General features: G+C 43.4%; 1 protein-coding gene across 1 annotated transcript; it reads left to right on the top strand.

Moving 5' to 3' along the window:
• Positions 1 to 185: 185 nt before the first annotated feature.
• On the top strand, positions 186 to 18,125 carry LOC311120632 (uncharacterized protein). Its single transcript, XM_084195213.1, has 8 exons — positions 186 to 498; positions 1,564 to 1,704; positions 4,849 to 4,978; positions 5,717 to 5,898; positions 6,223 to 6,371; positions 8,366 to 8,531; positions 10,233 to 10,342; positions 15,999 to 18,125. Exons 2-8 carry the CDS (start codon positions 1,626 to 1,628, stop codon positions 16,848 to 16,850), a joined length of 1,668 nt encoding a protein of 555 aa, XP_084051339.1. The 5' UTR covers positions 186 to 498; positions 1,564 to 1,625; the 3' UTR covers positions 16,851 to 18,125.
• Positions 18,126 to 22,031: the final 3,906 nt, after the last annotated feature.

The following is a 22,031-nucleotide window of genomic DNA, read 5'->3' as shown; positions in this document are numbered from 1 at the left end:
TTAAAGTACTCTGCTCTCTAAAAAAACGAAATGCTTAATCTGAAACAATGTCCTCTAGGTAAAGCCAATCCGTTCGTATAGAAATCTGTGGTTGGTTGCTCTACACACCGACGTCATTTCCAGTAGCGCGCTGTTATGCGGCGTTGACAACAACTGGGAACTGGGGGAAAATACTAGGTCAAATCACGACGTCAGTGATCTTCAGGTGGGAAAGACAGATCTCTCGAAAGAGGCCGGAGTTCCCGAGTTGGATGAATGTTCAAAACGATTTTTCCCAGTCGGAGCTAGTTTTTTTTTCCGATTTCCCATTTCGTTTGAACGCTCGGAAGTCGGAGATGTCCGAGTTCCCATTTGTTTTTAACGCGGCAAAAAACCTTTGGCATTACTACAAGCTGGCAGCAGTTGCGGGAAGCATCTTCAATTGTGGCGGAGGACTGACTCTTCTTGTTTTTAACTTTCTGTTGCCAACCAGGCAGAAAATGTGAACATCTAATATCGGTAGCTATGTTTTATTGTTGTTGCATTATGCCTGGCGTTATCAAAGGATAGCTACTGTTTGGCCTTGGCTTTGTTAGCGAGAAGCTAACGGAGTCATGGTATTAGGGGTACAGTCAGCTAACTTGTGTTGCTAGCGGTTATCGTGTTTTGTTCTAACTATCTCTGTTGCACACTTGTTTTTGATCCGGCGGACTCACTAAACACAAAGGATTCGTTTGTAAGTTATGTGCGAGTGTTGGAGTGTTCCCCTGGCTATCCGTCAATGAATAAAAAAACAACACTGTGCGGTCTGGTTTGCTTAATATAAGCAATTTGAAATGATTTATACTTTTTAACTTTTGATACTTAAGTATATTTTTGCAATTTACATTTACTTTTGATACTGAAGTATATTTAAAACCAAATACATTTAGACTTTTACTCAAGTAGTATTTTACTGGGTCACTTTCACTTTTACTTGAGGGATGTAGCGCAGTTGATAGAGCATGGCGTTTGCAACGCCAGGGTTGTGGGTTCGATTCCCACGGGGGGCCAGTATAAAAATATATAAAATATGTATTCACTAACTGTAAGTCGCTCTGGATAAGAGCGTCTGCTAAATGACTAAAAATGTAAACTTGAGTCATGTTCTATTAAGGTATCTAAGTATGACAATTGGGTACTTTTTCCACCACTGCTAATTGGCCACCTGAAACGAGAATTAGTGATATCAACTATGCCACCTAGCTATAGAGGTTTCCATTATCACAAAGCAGCACATTTCTGTAAAAAATAATTATAAGGAAAAGTAACACATTCTCTGACACCATCCCAGGTTGCAATAGCCTAATGTAGCTTGCCAAATTAGGCCGTTTTTCCCTTCATCTTTCCACAATTCCAGCACAATGTTGGTTTGAGTTGTGTGAAAGAAAGTGCTCCTCAAATTATGAATCCCAGTCCCCCCTCAATCGCATAAGTATGAACACTGTTTAACAGCACATGCACAACTCAATCGTCGGATCCTTTGAACCAAGTGAACAAACGCCACACCCAAAGAGACCCATGCAGCCTATCCTGTCCTTTCAGCTAGAAGAGGATGGACGTGAAAGCTGCTGCACAGTGGAGTCAAGGTGGAGGATGGAAGAGTCATGACCACTGAGTGTTGTGGCAATGGTGTCATGACTCCAGTGATATGGCTGGTTGCCTGGTTACTACAGGCACATTCAGGTGAGACATTTTGCATAGCTTGTCCTCCCTCTGCCTCTTGTATGGTATATGTTCCACGGGAACGTTATGGCTTCATGATTGTAGTCATCATTACTGTATTTCTGAGGGGTAATACTTTTTTTTTTCTTTTTCTTTTTTTTTTTTTTCGGGGGGATGGATCAGCTTAATATTGCAGATAGATTGTATCTTCTATCAATGTAATTGTCTGCATCACTTCCAATCCCCCATGTTTTTTTTATTTTTTATATATATATATTCCCCTTTATTACTTTTCAACCCCACCATCCTTTCCCTACTTGGAGTAAATTAGTGAACAACAACGCCCAGGCCTCTACTTCCGGTCTATACTTACTATCTACACCTTATGGACAGAGTTAATTTTACAATAATTCTATATCTATATATATATATATATATATATATATATATATATATATATATACATACACATACACACATATATACATATATATATATATATATACATATATACATACATACATACACATATCTATTTATTTTTTTGCTCCTGAACTTCTTCTACTCTCAACCTCTCCGATCATTTTCATGATGTCCATCCGGTTTGCTTCTAAATGCCATATCTTTCTAACTTAATACTTAAAGTAACTGTCCAGTGGGATTTCTTTTGAAATAATGACCTATAATGAATTACAATATGAGTGAAATATTTTTTATTCCTAAAGATGCTAATTTAAGTATGTTAAAAAGCAGCTTTCCTGTGTTTGAATGGTTGGCCGTACCCCAGCAACAATATGGTGTGGGTGTGGCTTATACTTTAAGTTACTTTGAGCAGTAAGGCCTGAGTGGGTGTGGTCTATTTAAGCAGTAAGGCCTGAGTGGGTGTGGTCTATTTAAGCAGTAAGGCCTGAGTGGGTGTGGTCTATTTAAGAAATAAGGCCTGAGTGGGTGTGGTCTATTTAAGCAATAACGCCTGAGTGGGTGTGGTCTATTTAAGCAAAACGGCCTGAGTGGGTGTGGTCTATTTAAGCAATAAGGCCTGAGTGGGTGTGGTATATTTAAACACTAAGGCCTGAGTGGGTGTGGTCTATTTAAGCAATAAGGCCTGAGTGGGTGTGGTCTATTTAAGCAATAAGGCCTGCGTGGGTGTGGTCTATTTAAGCAATAAGGCCTGAGTGGGTGTGGTCTATTTAAGCAGTAAGGCCTGAGTGGGTGTGGTCTATTTAAGAAATAAGGCCTGAGTGGGTGTGGTCTATTTAAGCAATAACGCCTGAGTGGGTGTGGTCTATTTAAGCAAAACGGCCTGAGTGGGTGTGGTCTATTTAAGCAATAAGGCCTGAGTGGGTGTGGTATATTTAAACACTAAGGCCTGAGTGGGTGTGGTCTATTTAAGCAATAAGGCCTGAGTGGGTGTGGTCTATTTAAGCAATAAGGCCTGCGTGGGTGTGGTCTATTTAAGCAATAAGGCCTGAGTGGGTGTGGTCTATTTAAGCAGTAAGGCCTGAGTGGGTGTGGTCTATTTAAGAAATAAGGCCTGAGTGGGTGTGGTCTATTTAAGCAATAACGCCTGAGTGGGTGTGGTCTATTTAAGCAAAACGGCCTGAGTGGGTGTGGTCTATTTAAGCAATAAGGCCTGAGTGGGTGTGGTATATTTAAACAGTAAGGCCTGAGTGGGTGTGGTATATTTAAGCAATAAGGCCTGAGTGGGTGTGGTCTATTTAAGCAATAAGGCCTGAGTGGGTGTGGTCTATTTAAGAAATAAGGCCTGAGTGGGTGTGGTCTATTTAAGCAATAAGGCCTGAGTGGGTGTGGTCTATTTAAGCAAAACGGCCTGAGTGGGTGTGGTCTATTTAAGCAATAAGGCCTGAGTGGGTGTGGTATATTTAAACAGTAAGGCCTGAGTGGGTGTGGTATATTTAAGCAATAAGGCCTGAGTGGGTGTGGTCTATTTAAGCAATAAGGCCTGAGTGGGTGTGGTCTATTTAAGAAATAAGGCCTGAGTGGGTGTGGTCTATTTAAGCAATAAGGCCTGAGTGGGTGTGGTCTATTTAAGCAAAAAGGCCGGAAGGGGTGTGGTCTATTTAAGCAATAAGGCCTGAGTGGGTGTGGTCTATTTAAGCAAAAAGGCCTGAGTGGGTGTGGTATATTTAAGCAAAACGGCCTGAGTGGGTGTGGTATATTTAAGCAATAAGGCCGGAAGGGGTGTGGTCTATTTAATCAATAAGGCCTGAGTGGGCGTGGTCTATTTAAGCAGTAAGGCCTGAGTGGGTGTGGTATATTTAAGCAATAAGGCCTGAATGGGTGTGGTCTATTTAAGCAGTAAGACCTGAGTGGGTGTGGTCTATTTAAGCAGTAAGGCCTGAGTGGGTGTGGTCTATTTATGCAAAACGGCCTGAGTGGGTGTGGTCTATTTAAGCAATAAGGTCTGAGTGGGTGTGGTCTATTTAAGCAGTAAGGCCTGAGTGGGTGTGGTCTATTTAAGCAAAACGGCCTGAGTGGGTGTGGTCTATTTAAGCAAAACGGCCTGAGTGGGTGTGGTATATTTAAGCAATAAGGCCTGAGTGGGTGTGGTCTATTTAAGCAATAAGGCCTGAGGGGGTGTGGTCTATTTAAGCAATAAGGCCTGAGTGGGTGTGGTCTATTTAAACAATAAGGCCTGAGGGGGTGTGGTCTATTTAAGCAAAACAGCCTGAGTGGGTGTGGTATATTTAAGCAATAAGGCCTGAGTGGGTGTGGTCTATTTAAGCAATAAGGCCTGAGTGGGTGTGGTCTATTTAAGCAATAAGGCATGAGGGGGTGTGGTCTATTTAAGCAATAAGGCCTGAGTGGGTGTGGTCTATTTAAACAATAAGGCCTGAGGGGGTGTGGTCTATGGCCAATATACCACGGCTAAGGGCTGTTCTAATGCACGAAGCGGAGTGCCTGGATACAGCCCTTAGCCGTGGCATATTGGCCATATATCCAAACCCCCGAGATGCCTAACTGCTATTATAAACTGGTTACCAACGTAATTAGAACAGTAAACAAGTGATTTTGTGTCATAGTATTTCGTTGTATACGGTCTGATATACCACAGGTTTTCAGCCAATCAGCATCCAGGACCCAAACTACCTGTTTTGTGTTTTCTAGACACCCTAAATAAAATCTCTCCTCCTTCTTTCTCAGCTATGTGTGATCTGCCTGCTCCAGTGAATGTGACACTCTCCTCCAGCCATTTTGTCCACCTTCTGAAATGGGATCCAGGCCCGGAGTCCCCCGGGGGTGTGTACTACCTGGTCAAGGTTTGCTCTGACGGGTATGTGTGTATGATGCAGGTGTGTCATTCTGTCATCCCAATCTGTCTTCCCTGCATTTGTTCTTTGGGAGATTGAGTACTGTAATCACAACATATTATAGACCTAGATGGAGATAGACTTGTCAGAACATGACTGGGTGTGTCTTCTTGCATATTAGCTCAATGATACACACACCATACTTACTACTGTGGTCTATTTAATCAATAAGACCTGAGTGGGTGTGGTATATTTAAGCAATAAGGCCTGAGTGGGTGTGGTATATTAAAGCAATAAGGCCTGAGTGGGTGTGGTATATTAAAGCAAAACTGCCTGAGTGGGTGTGGCGTATTTAAACAATAAGGCCTGAGGGGGTGTGGTCTATGGTGGTCCTCTGTAGCTCAACTGGTAGAGCACGGCGCTTGTAACGCCAAGGTAGTGGGTTCGATCCCTGGGACCACCCATACACAAAAAAAAAAAAAAATGTATGCACGCATGACTGTAAGTCGCTTTGGATAAAAGCGTCTGCTAAATGGCATATTATAAACTGAAATAACACTAATTTCAGTTAATAATAACAATTATAATAACAATTACTGTGTAATGTTCGTCCAACGAGCAAACAAATAAGTCAAAGTTAACTCAATAAACTTCTGTTGGTCTTGAACCTCTCTCTCTCTCTCTCTCTCTCTCTCTCTCTCTCTCTCTCTCTCTCTCTCTCTCTCTCTCTCTCATCCCTGTGTTTTGTTCCCCCTGTACAGAATGGTTGGACAGCCTTGGGAAGTGGTGGCTGGTTGTGAGCATGTGGAGTTCCCTCTGGAGTGTAACCTGACTAAAGCATTCTCTAGCCGCAATCACATCTACTACAACCAGGTGTTCACTGTGTTGGGGAACCAAGTCTCACTCCCGGCCTACCAAAACGGCTTTAAACCCATCACCGACAGTGAGTGTCAGCATTTCCTCAGTCAAGCCAAAGGAGAGCAGGCCAGTGCTTATCAGGGTTGTGGGGGAAGGAGGGACCGGGGATGGAGTTTGTAAGGTTAACGTTAAAATACTTTGGAGTTGTGTTCAGGAGCACTAGCAGTGCTTGTCAAATAGAACCACTAGTAGGCCTACACATTCTCCATATGTACTCCACACGTTCTCCTACGTTCTCCATACGTTCTCCATTAAAAAAAAAATATGTTCGCCCCTTTGGATAGACTTTAAAACAGCTTGGTTGCAAAGCAACCACTGAGTGCTGTTTGTCCCTCTGTGTGTCCTGTAGCCCACCTGGATCCACCCGTGGTGAGTGTGAGGGCCTGTGGCAGCACTCTGTGTGTGGGCCTGAGGCCTCCTGTGGACGGCCTGCGGGATCTCTACGACAGATTCCACTACAAATTCAACATCAGTAGCAGCACCAGGCTTGGAGCTACGGTGAGGACAGGAAGAGCCAAACCTTTTGAAAATCTAAAACATGCCTAGGGGTTGGGGCTATATGGGTCCATTTGAAATTGAGTGACACATTCACACACAGTATAACGCACACTGCATCATCAGATATGCTTATTATTGCATGACATGTTCTTATTTCAGTGCTAAATATCTCTTCAGTGTGTTCAAGCATGATGCATGGTTTGATTGGTTTAAAAAATATATATATATTTGCCACATGTGCCGAATACAACAGGTGAAATGCTTACTTACAAGCCCTTAACCAACAATGCAGTTTTAAGAATTAAAAAAGAGGTACAAAAATAGATAAGTTAAAAATAAAGCAATGCAAATAGTCCGGGTAGCCATGATTAGCTGTTAAGGAGTCTTATGGCTTGGGGGTAGAAGGTGTTAAGAAGCCTTTTGGACCTAGACTTGGCGCTCCGGTACCGCTTGCCATGCGGTAGCAGAGAGAACAGTCTATGACTAGGGTGGCTGGAGTCTTTGACAATTTTTAAGGCCTTCCTCTGACACTGCCTGGTATAGAGGTCCTGGATGGCAGGAAGCTTGGCCCCAGTGATGTACTGGGCCGTACGCACTACCCTCTGTAGTGCCTTGCGGTCGGAGGCCGAGCAATTGCCATACCAGGCAGTGATGCAACCAGTCAGGATGCTCTCGATGGTGCAGCTGTAGAACTTTTTGAAGTCTCCTGAGGGGGAATAGGCTTTGTCGTGCCCTCTTCACGACTGTCTTGGTGTGTTTGGACCATGATAGTTTGTTGGTGATGTGGCACCAAGGAACTTGAAGCTCTCAACCTGTTCCACTACAGCCCCGTCGATGAGAATGGGGGTGTGCTCAATCCTCTTTTCTTTCCTGTAGTCCACAATCTTCTCCTTTGTCTTGATCACATTGAGGGAGAGGTTGTTATCCTGGCACCACACGGCTAGGTCTCTGACTTCCTCCCTATAGGCTGTCTCATCGTTGTCTGAGATCAGGCCTACCACTGTTGTGTCATCGGCAAACTTAATGATGGTGTTGGAGTCGTGCCTGGCCATGCAGTCATGAGTGAACAGGGAATACAGGAGGGGACTGAGCACGCACCCCTGAGGGGACTGAGCACGCACCCCTGAGGGGCCCTCGTGTTGAGGATCAGCGTGGCAGATGTGTTGTTACCTACCCTTACCACCTGGGGGCAGCCCGTCAGAAAGTCCAGGATCCAGTTGCAGAGGGAGGTGTTTAGTCCCAGGGTCCTTAGCTTAGTGATGAGCTTTGAGGGCACTACCCTTTAGCTCAATGCGGATGTTGCCTGTAATCCATGGCTTCTGTTTGGGGTATGTACGTACGGTCACTGTAGGGACGACGTCATCGATGCACTTATTGATGATGCGAGTGACTGATGTGGTGTACTCCTCAATGCCATCGGAAGAATCCCGGAACATATTCCAGTCTGTGCTTGCAAAACAGTCCTGTAGCTTAGCATCTGCGTCATCTGACCACTTCCTTATTAAACGAGTCACTGGTGCTTCCTGCTTTAGTTTTTGCTTATAAGCAGGAATCAGGAGGATAGAATTATGGTCAGATTTGCCAAATGGAGGGTGAGGGAGAGCTTTGTATGCGTCTCTGTGTGTGGAGTAAAGGTGGTCTAGAGTTGTTTTCCTCTGGTTGCACATTTAACATGCTGGTAGAAATTAGGTAGAACGGATTTAAGTTTCCCTGCATTAAAGTCCCCGGCCACTAGGAGCGCTGCCTCTGGATGAGCGTTTTCCTGTTTAGTTATGGCCTTATACAGCTCATTGAGTGTAATCTTAATGCCAGCATTGGTTTGTGGTGGTAAATAGACAGCTACGAAAAATATGGAGGAAAACTCTCTTGGTAAATAGTGTGGTCTACAGCTTATCATGAGATACTCTACCTCAGGAGAGCAAAACCTTGAGACTTCCTTAATATTAGATTTCGTGCACCAGCTGTTGTTTACAAATATACTGTTGTGTGTCCAGTTCTCTGTGCAGACGGAGTCTCTGAAAGGAGTGATTCTAAAGGACCTGGCTCCAGGCAGAGAGTACTGTGTCTCCGTCAGCATCTTAGACAACCAGGAGATTCGCACAAAGAGCTCTTCCTACAGCCAACCACACTGTGCTTTCACTGCTGCCAAGTACACCGCAGGTACACTGTGTGTGTGTGTGTGTTTGTGTGTGTGTGTGTGTGTGTGCGCGCAAATACAGTGGGGAGAACAAGTATTTGATACACTGCCGATTTTGCAGGTTTTCCTACTTATAAAGCATGTAGAGGTCTGTAATTTTTATCATAAGTACACTTCAACTGTGAGAGACGGAATCTAAAACAAAAATCCAGAAAATCACATTGTATGATTTTTAAGTAATTAATTTTCATTTTATTGCATGACATAAGTATTTGATCACCTACCAACCAGTAAGAATTCCGGCTCTCACAGACCTGTTAGTTTTTCTTTAAGAAGCCCTCCTGTTCTCCACTCATTACCTGTATTAACTGCACCTGTTTGAACTCGTTACCTGTATAAAAGACACCTGTCCACACACTCAATCAAACAGACTCCAACCTCTCCACAATGGCCAAGACCAGAGAGCTGTGTAAGGACATCAGGGATAAAATTGTAGACCTGCACAAGGCTGGGATGGGCTACAGGACAATAGGCAAGCAGCTTGGTGAGAAGGCAACACCTGTTGGCGCAATTATTAGAAAATGGAAGAAGTTCAAGATGACGGTCAATCACCCTCGGTCTGGGGCTCCATGCAAGATCTCACCTCGTGGGGCATCAATGATCATGAGGAAGGTGAGGGATCAGCCCAGAACTACACGGTCAATGACCTGAAGAGAGCTGGGACCACAGTCTCAAAGAAAACCATTAGTAACACACTACACCGTCATGGATTAAAAATCCTGCAGCGCACGCAAGGTCCCCCTGCTCAAGCCAGCGCAAGTCCAGGCCCGTCTGAAGTTTGCCAATGACCATCTGGATGATCCAGAGGAGGAATGGGAGAAGGTCATGTGGTCTGATGAGACAAAAATATAGCTTTTTGGTCTAAACTCCACTCGCCGTGTTTGGAGGAAGAAGAAGGATGAGTACAACCCCAAGAACACCATCCCAACCGTGGAAGCATGGAGGTGGAAACATCATTCTTTGGGGATGCTTTTCTGCAAAGGGGACAGGACGACTGCACCGTATTGAGGGGAGGATGGATGGGGCCATGTATCGCAAGGTCTTGGCCAACAACCTCCTTCCCTCAGTAAGAGCATTGAAGATGGGGCGTGGCTGGGTCTTCCAGCATGACAACGACCCGAAACACACAGCCAGGGCAACTAAGGAGTGGCTCCGTAAGAAGCATCTCAAGGTCCTGGAGTGGCCTAGCCAGTCTCCAAACCTGAACCCAATACAAAATCTTTGGAGGGAGCTGAAAGTCCATATTTCCCAGCGACAGCCCCGAAACCTGAAGGATCTGGAGAAGGTCTGTATGGAGGAGTGGGCTAAAATCCCTGCTGCAGTGTGTGCAAACCTGGTCAAGACCTACAGGAAACGTATGATCTCTATAATTGCAAACAAAGGTTTCTGTACCAAATATTAAGTTCTGCTTTTCTGATATATCAAATACTTATGTCATGCAATAAAATGCAAATTAATTACTTAAAAATCATACAAGGTGATTTTCTGGATTTTTGTTTTAGATTCCGTCTCTCAAGTGTACCTATGATAAAAATTACAGACCTCTACATGCTTTGTAAGTAGGAAAACCTGCAAAATTGGCAGTGTATCAAATACTTGTTCTCCCCACTGTATGTGTCCATGCTAGTAGTCTTTGCGTCCTGACTGTCTCTCTCTCTCCACAGACACAGAGATCTCAGTGGTTTTGTGTTTGCTTGTGTTGTTTGGGCTGTGTGCTGCCCTACTGGTCCACACTGGATTCATCTGTCTGAGACAACCCCTTCCAGAAGTACTGGTAAGCTATAGACTGATACAGATAGATCTATTCCAGCCCTGGTTTCAATCAATCAATCAAATGTATTTTATAAAGCCCTTTTTACATCAGCAGTTGTCACAAAGTACTTTACAGATACCCAGCCTAAAACCCCAAAGAGAAAGCAATGCAGAAACTAGGGAAAAACTCCCTAGAAGGCAGGACGTGATTGGAATACTCGATCAGAAGGGGTCTGGGACAAGGTAGCACTGTCTGACGAGTGTTGGGTAACTCATAGCATAAAGTCACATCACAAACCTTAGCTTTAGCGCTTGGCTTTAGCGCTTGGCTTTAGCGCTTGGCTTTAGCGCTTGGCTTTAGCGCTTGGCTTTAGCGCTTAGCTTTAGCGCTTAGCTTTAGCGCTTGGTAAAAGGTCAACAGGAGGCTCAGACAGTGGAGCCCTGCACAATTATTTTTTAATCTTCAACATAGAAATGCTACTAAAAATAATTTACTGAAACTTGTTACAAGTGATGGAGTCACCAATGATTCACCAAACAATATTTTCAAAGAGGAAGCAAAGTACTTTAAGCACGTTTTCGTTTAGTCTCCTCCATCTCCACTAACCGAATATAATTGTATGGATTTGTTTTCTATTAAAAATGTAAAATTAACAGCTGTACAGAAAGACTCATGTGGAGGAACTTCTTGATGCAATTAAAGCCTTTAAGTCCGGGAAAACTCCAGGGTTGGATGACATACCGGTGGAGGTATACCAAACCTTTTTGATGTACTCAGAGGACCGTTATTAGCACTCCTATAAAAATGGTAGATTATCAGATACTCAACAAGAAGGTCTGATTTCATTATTACTGAAACAGGACGCAAGTGGTAAATATAAAGATCCAGTCCATTTAAAAAGTTGAAGGCCCCTTACACTTCAGTGTTGTGATGCAAAAATCCTAGCAAAATGCATATCGCATAGAATTAAAAAGGTATTGTCGGATAGTATTCATCCTAATCAGACAGGTTTTTTACATGGACGATACATTGGAGATCATATAAGACAAGTACTGGAAACAATAGAACACTATGAAAAATCTGGGAAACCAGGCCTGGTATTCATAGCTGACTTTGAAAAGGCTTTTGATAAAGTACGACTGGAATTTATATATAAATGCCTAGAATATTTCAATTTTGGAGAATCTCTTATAAAATGGGTTAAAGTTATGTATAGTAACCCTAGGTGTAAAATAGTAAATAATGGCTACTTCTCAGAAAGTATTAAACTGTAAAGAGGAGTAAAACAAGGTTGTCTATTTATTATGGCCAATCGAAATGTTAGCTATTAAAATCAGATCCAAGAATATAATCAAGGGGTTAGACATGAAAGGGCTTAAAAATATAGGTGTCATTGTACGCTGATGATTCATGTTTTCTTTTAAATCCACAACTTGAATCCCTCCACAGCCTCATAGAGGATCTAGATACTTTTTCTAACGTCTCTGGATTACAACCAAATTATGATAAATGTACTATATTACGTATTGGATCACTAAAAAAATACAACTTTTATATTACTGTGTAGTTTATCAATAAAATGGTCTGACGGTGATGTGGACATACTCGGTATACATATCCCGAAAGAAATAAATTATCTTACTACAATACAATTTAATAGAAAGATAGCGAAAATAGATACGATCTTGCTACCATGGAAAGGTAAATAGCTGTCTATTTGTGGAAAAATCCCCCTGATTAACTCTTTAGTCATGTCCCAGTTTACCTATTTGCTTATGGTCTTGCCTACGCCTAGCAACCTGTTTTATAAATTATTTGAGGAAAAAATATTCCATTTTATTTGGAACGGCATGCCAGACAAAATTAAACAGGCTCATTTATATAATGAATATGAATTCGGAGGGCAAAAATTATTAAATATTAAAGCATTAGACCTCTCAATAAAGGCTTTAGTCATACAAAAGTTATATTTAAATCCGAACTGGTTCTCTGGCAGATTAGTAACAATGTCTCACCCCGTGTTCTAGAATGGCCTTTTTCCCTTCAGATTTCATATTCAGATTACAACCTCTCACTTTCGGTTATTTGAAAATGAAATAATCTCCAAAATATCACTATTTTTAAAACAAACTATAGAAAGTTGGTTGCAATTTCAGTTTAATCCACCAGAAAAGACAGAACAAATAATACAACAAATATTGTGGTTAAACTCAAATACACTAATTGATAAAAAATATATTATTTTTCACCACCAAAAAAAAAAAGTATAATCTTTGTCAATTATATCATAAATAGGACTGCTGGAGTTATGTCACACATGCAATGACTCCAACCAAATGCTTCCTGTAGTTGTTGATCAGTCTCTCACGTCGTTGTGGAGGAATTTTGGCCCACTCTTCCATGCAAAACTGCTTTAACTCAGTGACGTGTGGGTTTTCAAGCATGAACTGCTCGTTTCAAGTCCTGCCACAACATCTCAATTGGGATTAGGTCTGGACTTTGACTAGGCCATACCAAAACTTCCAATTTGTTGCTTTTTAGCAATTTTCATATAGACTTGATTGTGTGTTTTGGATCATTGTCTTGCTGCATGACCCAGCTGCGCTTCAGCTTCAGCTAACAGACGGATGGTCTGACATTCTCCAGTAGAATTCTCTGATACGGAGCAGAATTCATGGTTCCTTCTATTAAGGCAAGTCGTCCAGGTCCTGAGGCAGCAAAGCATCCCCAAACCATCACACCACCACCTCCATGCTTGACCTTTGGTATGATGTTCTTACTGTGGAATGCAGTGTTTGGTTTTCGCCATTCATAATGGGACCCATCTCGTCCAAAATGTTGACTCAAGTTTGCCAAAAAGCACCTGGATGATCATCAACACTCTTGGAAGAACGTTCTATGGACAGATGATTCAAAAGTATAACTTTTTGGACGACATGGTTCCAGTAATGCCAGTACTGTGTATATATAGGTTGAAACTGGATGGGCTTCAGAGGTAGATGGGAGGGGTTGATGGTAGCTGAAGGATGGGATTAAAAACAAACAAAAGATAACTTTTGTCAAATGTATATAGTATGTATAAGATGGAAGTAGAAGCCTAAGTGTTGTTGGCTATTAGTTTACTCCAATTAGGGGAGGGGTTGGTAGGGTTAGGGGAAAGAATAAAGGAAAATATATTTAAAAGATATATTTACAAAAAATATATATGGGGGATTGGAAATGATGCACATAATTACATTGATGGAAGTTACAATCTATCTGCACTATTAAAGCTGATCTACCCCCTAAAAAAAAAAATTTTTAAAAGTACGACAGAGGAAACAGGTCACACACACACACACACACACACACACACCACTGTGATACATGTGGTTGTGCTGTGGTCACATAGACCGAAAAGGCACAGTGTTTACCAGACAGCTGCAGCCCCAGCCTCCTGCAATCAGCTTGGTTCAAACAAAAACCCTCATCTTTCTCTCAGTCTGTTTATCGTATACTTTGTACAAAGTGCCACATTTTGTTACGTTACAGCCTTATTCTAAAATGGATTAAATACATTTTCCCCCTCATCAATCTACACACAATACCCCATAATGACAAAGCAAAAAAAAAAAAGATACTTAAAAAAAAACAACAGATACCTTATTTACGTAAGTATTCAGACCCTTTGCTATGAGACTCAAAATTTAGCTCCGGTGCATCCTGTTTCCATTGATCATCCTTGAGATGTTTCTACAACTTGATTGGAGTTCACCTGTGGTAAATTCAATTGATTGGACATGATTTTGAAAGGCACACACCTGTCTATATAAGGTCCCACAGTTGACAGTGCATGTCAGAGCAAAAACCAAGCCATGATATCGAAGGAATTGTCCGTAGAGCTCCGAGACAGGATTGTGTCAAGGCACAGATCTGGGGAACGTTACCAAAACATTTCTGCAGCATTGAAGGTCCCTAAGAACACAGTGGCCTCCATCATTCTTAAATGGAAGAAGTTTGGAACCACCAAGACTCTTCCTAGAGCTGGCTGCCCGGCCAAACTGAGCAATCTGGGGAGAAGGGCGTTGGTCAGGGAGGTCACCAAGAACCCGATGGTCACTTTGACAGAACTCCAGAGTTCCACTGTGGAGATGGTTGTCCTTCTGGAAAGTTCTCCCATCTCTGCAGCACTCCACCAATCAGGCCTTTATGGTAGAGTGGCCAGACGGAAGCCACTCCTCAGTAAAGGGCACATGACTGCCCGCTTGGAGTTTGCCAAAAGGCACCTAAAGGACTCAGACCATGAGAAACAAGATTCTCTGGTCTGATGAAACCAAGATTGAACTCTTTGGCCTGAATGCCAAGTGTCATGCCTGGAGGAAACCTGGCACCATCCCTATGGTGAAGCATGGTGGTGGCAGCATCATGCTGTGGGGATGTTTTTAGCGGCAGGGACTGGGAGACTAGTCAGGACCAAGGGAAATATGAACAGAGCAAAGTACAGAGAGAACCTGCTCTAGAGCACTCAGGACCTCAGACTGGGGCGAAGGTTTACCTTCCAACAGGACAACGACCCTAAGCACACAGCCAAGTCTCTGAATGTCCTCGGATGGCCCGGACTTGAACCCAATCGAACATCTCTGGCGAGACCTGAAAATAGCTGTGCAGTGACGCTCCCCATCCAACCTGACAGAGCTTGAGAGGATCTGCAGAGAAGAATGGGAGAAACTCCCCAAATACAGGTGTGCCAAGCTTGTAGCGTCATACCCTTAGAAGACTCAAGGATGTAACCGCTGCCAAAGGTGCTTCAACAAAGTACTGAGTAAATGGTCAGAATACTTATGTAAATGTAATATTTGTCATACAGGGAAGGGATTTAAACCGGCAGGTAGCTTAGTGGGTAAGAGCGTTGTGCCAGCAACCGAAAGGTCGCTGGTTCTAATCCCCGAGCCGACTAGGTGAAAAATCTGTCGATGTGCCCTTAAGCAAGGCACTTAACCCTAATTGCTCATGTAAGTCGCTCTGGATAAGAGCGTCTGCTAAATATGTAAAATGTAATGAATTAACATGAATGTGTCATACAGGGAAGGGATTTAAACCACATAGCTGAATTAACATGAATGTGTCATACAGGGAAGGGATTTAAACCACATAAACCATGGAAGTGATTTATGCTGCATTCAAAACAACTGGGAACTCTGAAAATACCGAGCTCGGACTGGGAAAAATAGAATTGAATGGTCATCCAACATGATTTTACATCGTATTTTTCCGAATTCCCAGTTGTTTTGAACGCAGCATTAAACCACAGCTGAATTAACATGAACGTGTCGTACAGGGGATGGGGGAGTCTGATTTAAACCACAGCTGAATTAACATGTCATACAGGGAAGGGGGAGTCTAAGCTAACACTCTGCTAATGAAAGCTAGGTTGTTTCCCAACCGCTCACGATTTGATCTGTTCTATCATGAAGCGTCGACCACAGCAGTGCTTTAGTGTTTATGAGGTGACCTTGGTCACAGGCTCACACATGGTGTCAAAAGAGGTGCAGCGCTCTATTGATTTAAGACTGTGTTTTTATCAACGTATTACATTTGTTAAACTTTGACATTTCGGGTGGACATATTCTTATTCTGTGATAAGTGTCTGACTACACATCTCCTAACCTCACAGATGATCTGTGTCTCTTCTCTGCAGAGCTCAATACAACACAAGGAGGAGAACCTACATCCAGTGCCATATGATGAGGAACGATGTCTCTCAGGGCATGTAGTGCCACCATCGCCCCCTTCAGGAAGCACTGGGAAGGACGGAGCGAGTGATGAAGAAGGTGAGGGCGAGACGGAGGGGGAGAGAAGCAGTGGGGGAGGACAAGGATACAAGACACGAGGGATCACTGTCGATCTGACCTCTCGTAACCCCCTCTCCTCCTCCTCCTCCTCCTCTTCCTCTAGAACAGAGGTGTTCCTACACCCCTATCCAAAAGCACACTTCTCGGCATATCCCACTGCCACATCCACAGACACTCAGACCACTGCTGAGACAGAGTCCAACCGTCCTCACTTTCCTGTCTTCATAACCAGCGACCAACAGCCTACATCTCTGCACAGGCCTGACCGCCTCTCAATGTCCCTATCAAACAACCATCCACTGTCTAAACCCTCACAAACCAGTCAGCTTCCAGAGTCAGCTCGGTGTGCCTCACGGGGACAGGACTTGAGCTTCAGTCTCTCCTCAGAGAGAGACACAGGGAATGTAGAGGGATTACATCCAGGGGAGGAGGAGGAGGAGGAGGGGAGCTGCCTGGATGTTAACCTGCTGTCTGTAACCCTAGGTAGGCATGAGGAGATGAAGAGGCAGAGAGAGATGATGGAACCAGAACATCTCTCTCTGGGGGAGCGCCCCGAGCCCACCACTCCCTTCCTGCCCTCTGACACCAAGTGTTGGGCCCCAGAGCCTGTCACAACACAGACACACACTGCTACCTCTGAGGTTGAGGAAGAGGAGGAAGAGGAAGAGGAGGAGGATTCTGGTTACATGAGGCGATGAGAGAAGTCATTTGTTACACAATTAACCAACTATCCAACTATCCGTTCCATTTTTGAGAGTTTTTTAAATGTATTAATGAAAGCCATATGGTGCTGACTAGTGGGCATTCACTGTACTCTTCTGGCCTAAATATCACATAGTCTTCCCAAGGTAGCCTGAAGTGGCTTCCTCTCCTTGTCCCTCTTCCTTTATCTGCACTAAAGTAAAAAAAAAATAACTGTTTATCTCTCCACCATATTCTTTTCACTTCTCCTGTATTTTCAAACCAGTTCAAATTTAAAAGAGAAGAGCCAATGGATTTACTGGCTACCCAAAGTCCTTGTTCCGGCCATACGCTATGCCACACCCCCGGACGTTAGTTTCTTCTCCGCAACGAGTCTGGATCTGAGTACCTCCCCGACGATTTCTAGAATGCAAAACACATTCTAACCTTTCTGATTGGTCCCAGAAACCGATGGGTTGGGCCAGTCAGAACACACATGGGTAAAGCGGTATTTAGAAAAATGTGTAATTGGCTTGATGCTCTGATTGGTTAGAGATTATCCAATCGCTGATGACTTTGTTTTGTACAACACCCCCCATTTTGATGTCACCACAAATGACTTCAGTCTCAGACTGAAGTATGTAGCGAACGATAGAACAGCGGAAGAATTCAGTTTCAGTCGTCAGGCAACCAATAGTACTGATTACGACTATACTAAATGATTACATAAAGTATTCAGACAAATATAATTATGTTTTTTACATCATGAAATTGTTAAAGTAGATATTACCTCTAACTAGTTCTCAAGAGGTTGTGCTAAGTTGCTAACTTGAATGCGAGGGCCATTATCAAAAGTTACATTAGGTTTACAAGTACTTTGGGGTTATATATTATCGATGTTCACAGACAGCAATAGAACTGCTGGCTAATATTAATGAGCAAATGTCGATGGGCGTCATTGATCAAGCTATACAATACAGTATTCTGTACTTATTCACAAGTTTAAAGGTCAACATACTTTTTAGTGTTTATGCGATCGTCGTAGTAACCTTCTTTACTTGCTTTTTGCTATACTGTAGAAAACATTTAATCAAACTTACATATTCAGGAAAAAGTAGTCATTTTGAAGAGTGTTTTATACATGTTTGGTAATCAATGCAAAAATAGATTCTGTTTATTGGTAAAATAAATGTAATATTTGTTAACGCCAAGGGTACAATGAATAATACAAACATTTTGTAATGAATCTTGTCATTTTTTTAATGTAATAAAATATGTTTCTATACAATCTTAAAATGTGTTGTATCGTTTGTTATGAACACAGTTCAGAAACTATTCAGTACAACATTAGAAGCTTCATGTTCATGACAGATATGTATACTGTATCCTTCAGACCACAGAAACACAACTAATACAGCATACACTTCAAACATTCACAAATATTATATCAAAATGGACAGCAAAGAAATACACTGAGTGTACAAAACATTAAGAACACCGTCCTAATATTGACTTGCACCCCTCAGAACAGCCTCAATTTGTTGGGGCATGGACTCTACAAGGTGTCGAGGTGTTCCACAGGGATGCTGGCCCATGTTGACTCCAATTCTTCCCACAGTTGTCTCAAGTTGGCTGGATAACCTTTGGGTGGTCGGCCATTCTTGATACACACGGGAAACTGTTGAGCGTAAAAAACCCAGCAGCGTTGCAGTTCTTGACACAAACCGGTGCACCTTGCACCTACTACCATACCCCGTTCAAAGGCACTTCAATCTTTTGTCTTGCCCATTCACCCTCTGAATGGAACACACACACACACAACCCATGTCTCAATTGTCTCAAGGCTTAAAAATCCTTCTTTAACCTGTCTCCTCCCCTTCATCTACACTGAAGTAGATTTAACAGGTGATATCGATAAGGGATCATAGCTTTAATCTGGATTCACCTGGTCAGTCTATGTCATGGGAAGAGTAGCTTCCTCATCTACAGTATCTTATCTTCATTCTTTGTATTCTCTGAAACATCATTTTCTTGACATGATTGATGTGTTATCATGTGTATTATCTCTGGTACTATTATTTTGCTCTGCTAAAATATCTCTCTCTGTCTCTCTGACTGTCCTGTTTAATACCTGTCTCTCTGACTGTCCTGTTTAATACCTGTCTCTCTGACTGTCCTGTTTAATACCTGTCTCTCTGACTGTCCTGTTTAATACCTGTCTCTCTGACTGTCCTGTTTAATACCTGACTCTCTGACTGTCCTGTTTAATACCTGTCTCTCTGACTGTCCTGTTTAATACCTGTCTCTCTGACTGTCCTGTTTAATACCTGTCTCTCTGACTGTCCTGTTTAATACCTGTCTCTCTGACTGTCCTGTTTAATACCTGTCTCTCTGACTGTCCTGTTTAATACCCATCTCTCTGACTGTCCTGTTTAATACCTGTCTCTCTGACTGTCCTGTTTAATATCCGTCTCTCTGACTGTCCTGTTTAATATCCGTCTCTCTGACTGTCCTGTTTAATATCCGTCTCTCTGACTGTCCTGTTTAATACCTGTCTCTCTGACTGTCCTGTTTAATATCCGTCTCTCTGACTGTCCTGTTTAATATCCGTCTCTCTGGCTGTCCTGTTTAATACCTCTCTCTGACTGTCCTGTTTAATACCTGTCTCTCTGACTGTCCTGTTTAATATCCGTCTCTCTGACTGTCCTGTTTAATATCCGTCTCTCTGACTGTCCTGTTTAATATCCGTCTCTCTGGCTGTCCTGTTTAATACCTGTCTCTCTGACTGTCCTGTTTAATACCCGTCTCTCTGGCTGTCCTGTTTAATACCCGTCTCTCTGGCTGTCCTGTTTAATACCTGTCTCTCTGACTGTCCTGTTTAATACCCGTCTCTCTGGCTGTCCTGTTTAATACCCCTCTCTCTGGCTGTCCTGTTCTGTGTGACTGTCTATCATTTAGATGTTTTGTCTGTGTCTCCCTCCCTCCCTCTCTGTCTCTGCCTGTCTGTCTGTATGTTCCAGTGGTGTGCCTGCTTCCAGTGGTGTGCCAACTTGGAGCACACTCTGACCTGGCTGCCTGGTCCAGGGACTCCTGCCAACACCCACTTCACAGTTCAGAGCCTCAGGTACACGCACACTTACACCTCAGTCCCATGGTTTCATTTTTATATCCTTCTAGTGTAGCTGCTGAGTAAGTGCTTTCATTTCAGCTGGTTACGTGGTAAAGGCAATACTGAATCACTGCAATCTAGGACAGGCACACCACTGGTAGAAATAGAATGGCGTAACAAAATGCATGACATTACCAGACCACAGCTGTCCCATTCTCTGGGTAGCGGTCTAGTTGGTAGAGCATGGCGCTTGCAACGCCAGGGTTGTGGGTTCGATTCCCACGGGGGGGCCAGTATGAAAAATGTATGCACTCAGTAACTGTAAGTCGCTCTGGATAAGAGCGTCTGCTAAATTATGACAATGAAAATGTGGAAAAAGGGGGGAGTGGTCTGAATACTTTCTGAATCCACTGTATCTACTTCATTTGGAGGTTGTTGTTTTTTACAGTGTAGAGATACGTCAAAGGACACTGGCTACATGTACCTAGAAAAGAAAGCAAGTTCTGAGAATGTGGTCAAACCCACTCACATTCTCTTTGAATAGAACCTGAGAATAACATCAGGGCATGGATGAGAAAGCAGATCAGTTTCTTTCTAATATAATAATTGAATCCGGCACATTTGTCCTCTCTTGAGGGGTTGTTTACGTCGTACTGCAGATGTAGATACATGTGGTTTTGCTCACTACTTCCTCTCACAAGCACACGGTCTGTTTGATTTCAAGGAAAGTCATCTCTCGCTCTAAGAAGTACACCAACACAGGTTCAGGGGGAGGGGGATGGGACTCTTCATCTCTAACCCACAGGTTCAGGGGGAGGGGGCTCTTCATCTCTAACCCACAGGTTCAGGGGGAGGGGACTCTTCATCTCTAACCCACAGGTTCAGGGGGAGGGGGCTCTTCATCTCTAACCCACAGGTTCAGGGGGAGGGGGCTCTTCATCTCTAACCCACAGGTTCAGGGGGGGGGGGGGCTCTTCATCTCTAACCCACAGGTTCAGGGGGAGGGGGCTCTTCATCTCTAACCCACAGGTTCAGGGGAGGGGGCTCTTCATCTCTAACCCACAGGTTCAGGGGGAGAGGACTTCATCTCTAACCCACAGGTTCAGGGGGAGAGGACTTCATCTCTAACCCACAGGTTCAGGGGGAGGGGACTCTTCATCTCTAACCCACAGGTTCAGGGGGAGGAGGCTCTTCATCTCTAACCCACAGGTTCAGGGGAGGGGGCTCTTCATCTCTAACCCACAGGTTCAGGGGGAGGGGGCTCTTCATCTCTAACCCACAGGTTCAGGGGGAGAGGACTTCATCTCTAACCCACAGGTTCAGGGAGAGGGGGCTCTTCATCTCTAACCCACAGGTTCAGGGGGAGGGGGCTCATCTCCTCATCGCTAACCCACAGTTTAATTGTCAATGTGGTGCAGATGAATCTAATACAAGATAACAATGAATGAGCAAAACCTAAGTCATAGGACAAATACTGTATCTCAATGATATAATGGTATAATAGCTACACATGGCTTTGAATCAGACCATTATGATGATAATGATCGATGTGGATTACCTATCCATAGCATTACAGTGTAGCATTGTAAAATATGGCTATAAACATTAGCTATATAAACATTGTGACAATATCTCTGCTGTTTTGCAGTTCAGCCAGTGGGTCACCTCCACTAAGGAGACTGTGATTGGGTACCCGGAGTATTGCGTGACCGTCACCCCGGCTACGTCCTTTAAACCTCACCCTGTCCCCTCTGAGCCCCACTGTGCCTTCACCAGCCCTCCTGCCACCAGCACAGGTAACGTACCAGGACCTAACAGCACAGCTAAGACCACACAGTGTAGTACAACATAGCAATACAGCACATGTAAATCCGTTATACACAACCAGACATCATTTTACATCAGTGTTTACATTATAGCCCCCAACCCTTGGTGTCTGTCTGTCCCTCAGTGTCTGTGGTACTGAGTGTACTGTGTGCATTCAGCTTCCTGGTGGCGCTCTTCTGCGGAGTTGTGGTCTACAGTGGTCACTTGCACAAAACTCTCCTCAAAACACTGGTGCTGTTGCCACTTTATTCAGCTGTATACT

This window comes from Coregonus lavaretus, assembly GCF_964263955.1.
Source record: "Coregonus lavaretus genome assembly, contig: HAP1_SCAFFOLD_2330, whole genome shotgun sequence".
In the NCBI taxonomy this organism is placed as follows: Eukaryota; Metazoa; Chordata; class Actinopteri; order Salmoniformes; family Salmonidae; genus Coregonus; species Coregonus lavaretus.
The sequence above is the reverse complement of the archived record's forward strand: the minus strand, read 5'-3'. Positions and strand labels throughout refer to the sequence as shown.

What these genes read in the sequence shown, in the direction of transcription:
- LOC311120632 (XM_084195213.1), top strand. Translation starts at nt 1,626, where the DNA reads ATGACCACTGAGTGTTGTGGCAATGGTGTCATGACTCCAGTGATATGG. An exon ending in GTTACTACAGGCACATTCAG is followed by an intron (nt 1,705 to 4,848) that starts GTGAGACATTTT and finishes CTTCTTTCTCAG; the next exon opens with CTATGTGTGATCTGCCTGCT. An exon ending in AACCCCTTCCAGAAGTACTG is followed by an intron (nt 10,343 to 15,998) that starts GTAAGCTATAGA and finishes TCTTCTCTGCAG; the next exon opens with AGCTCAATACAACACAAGGA.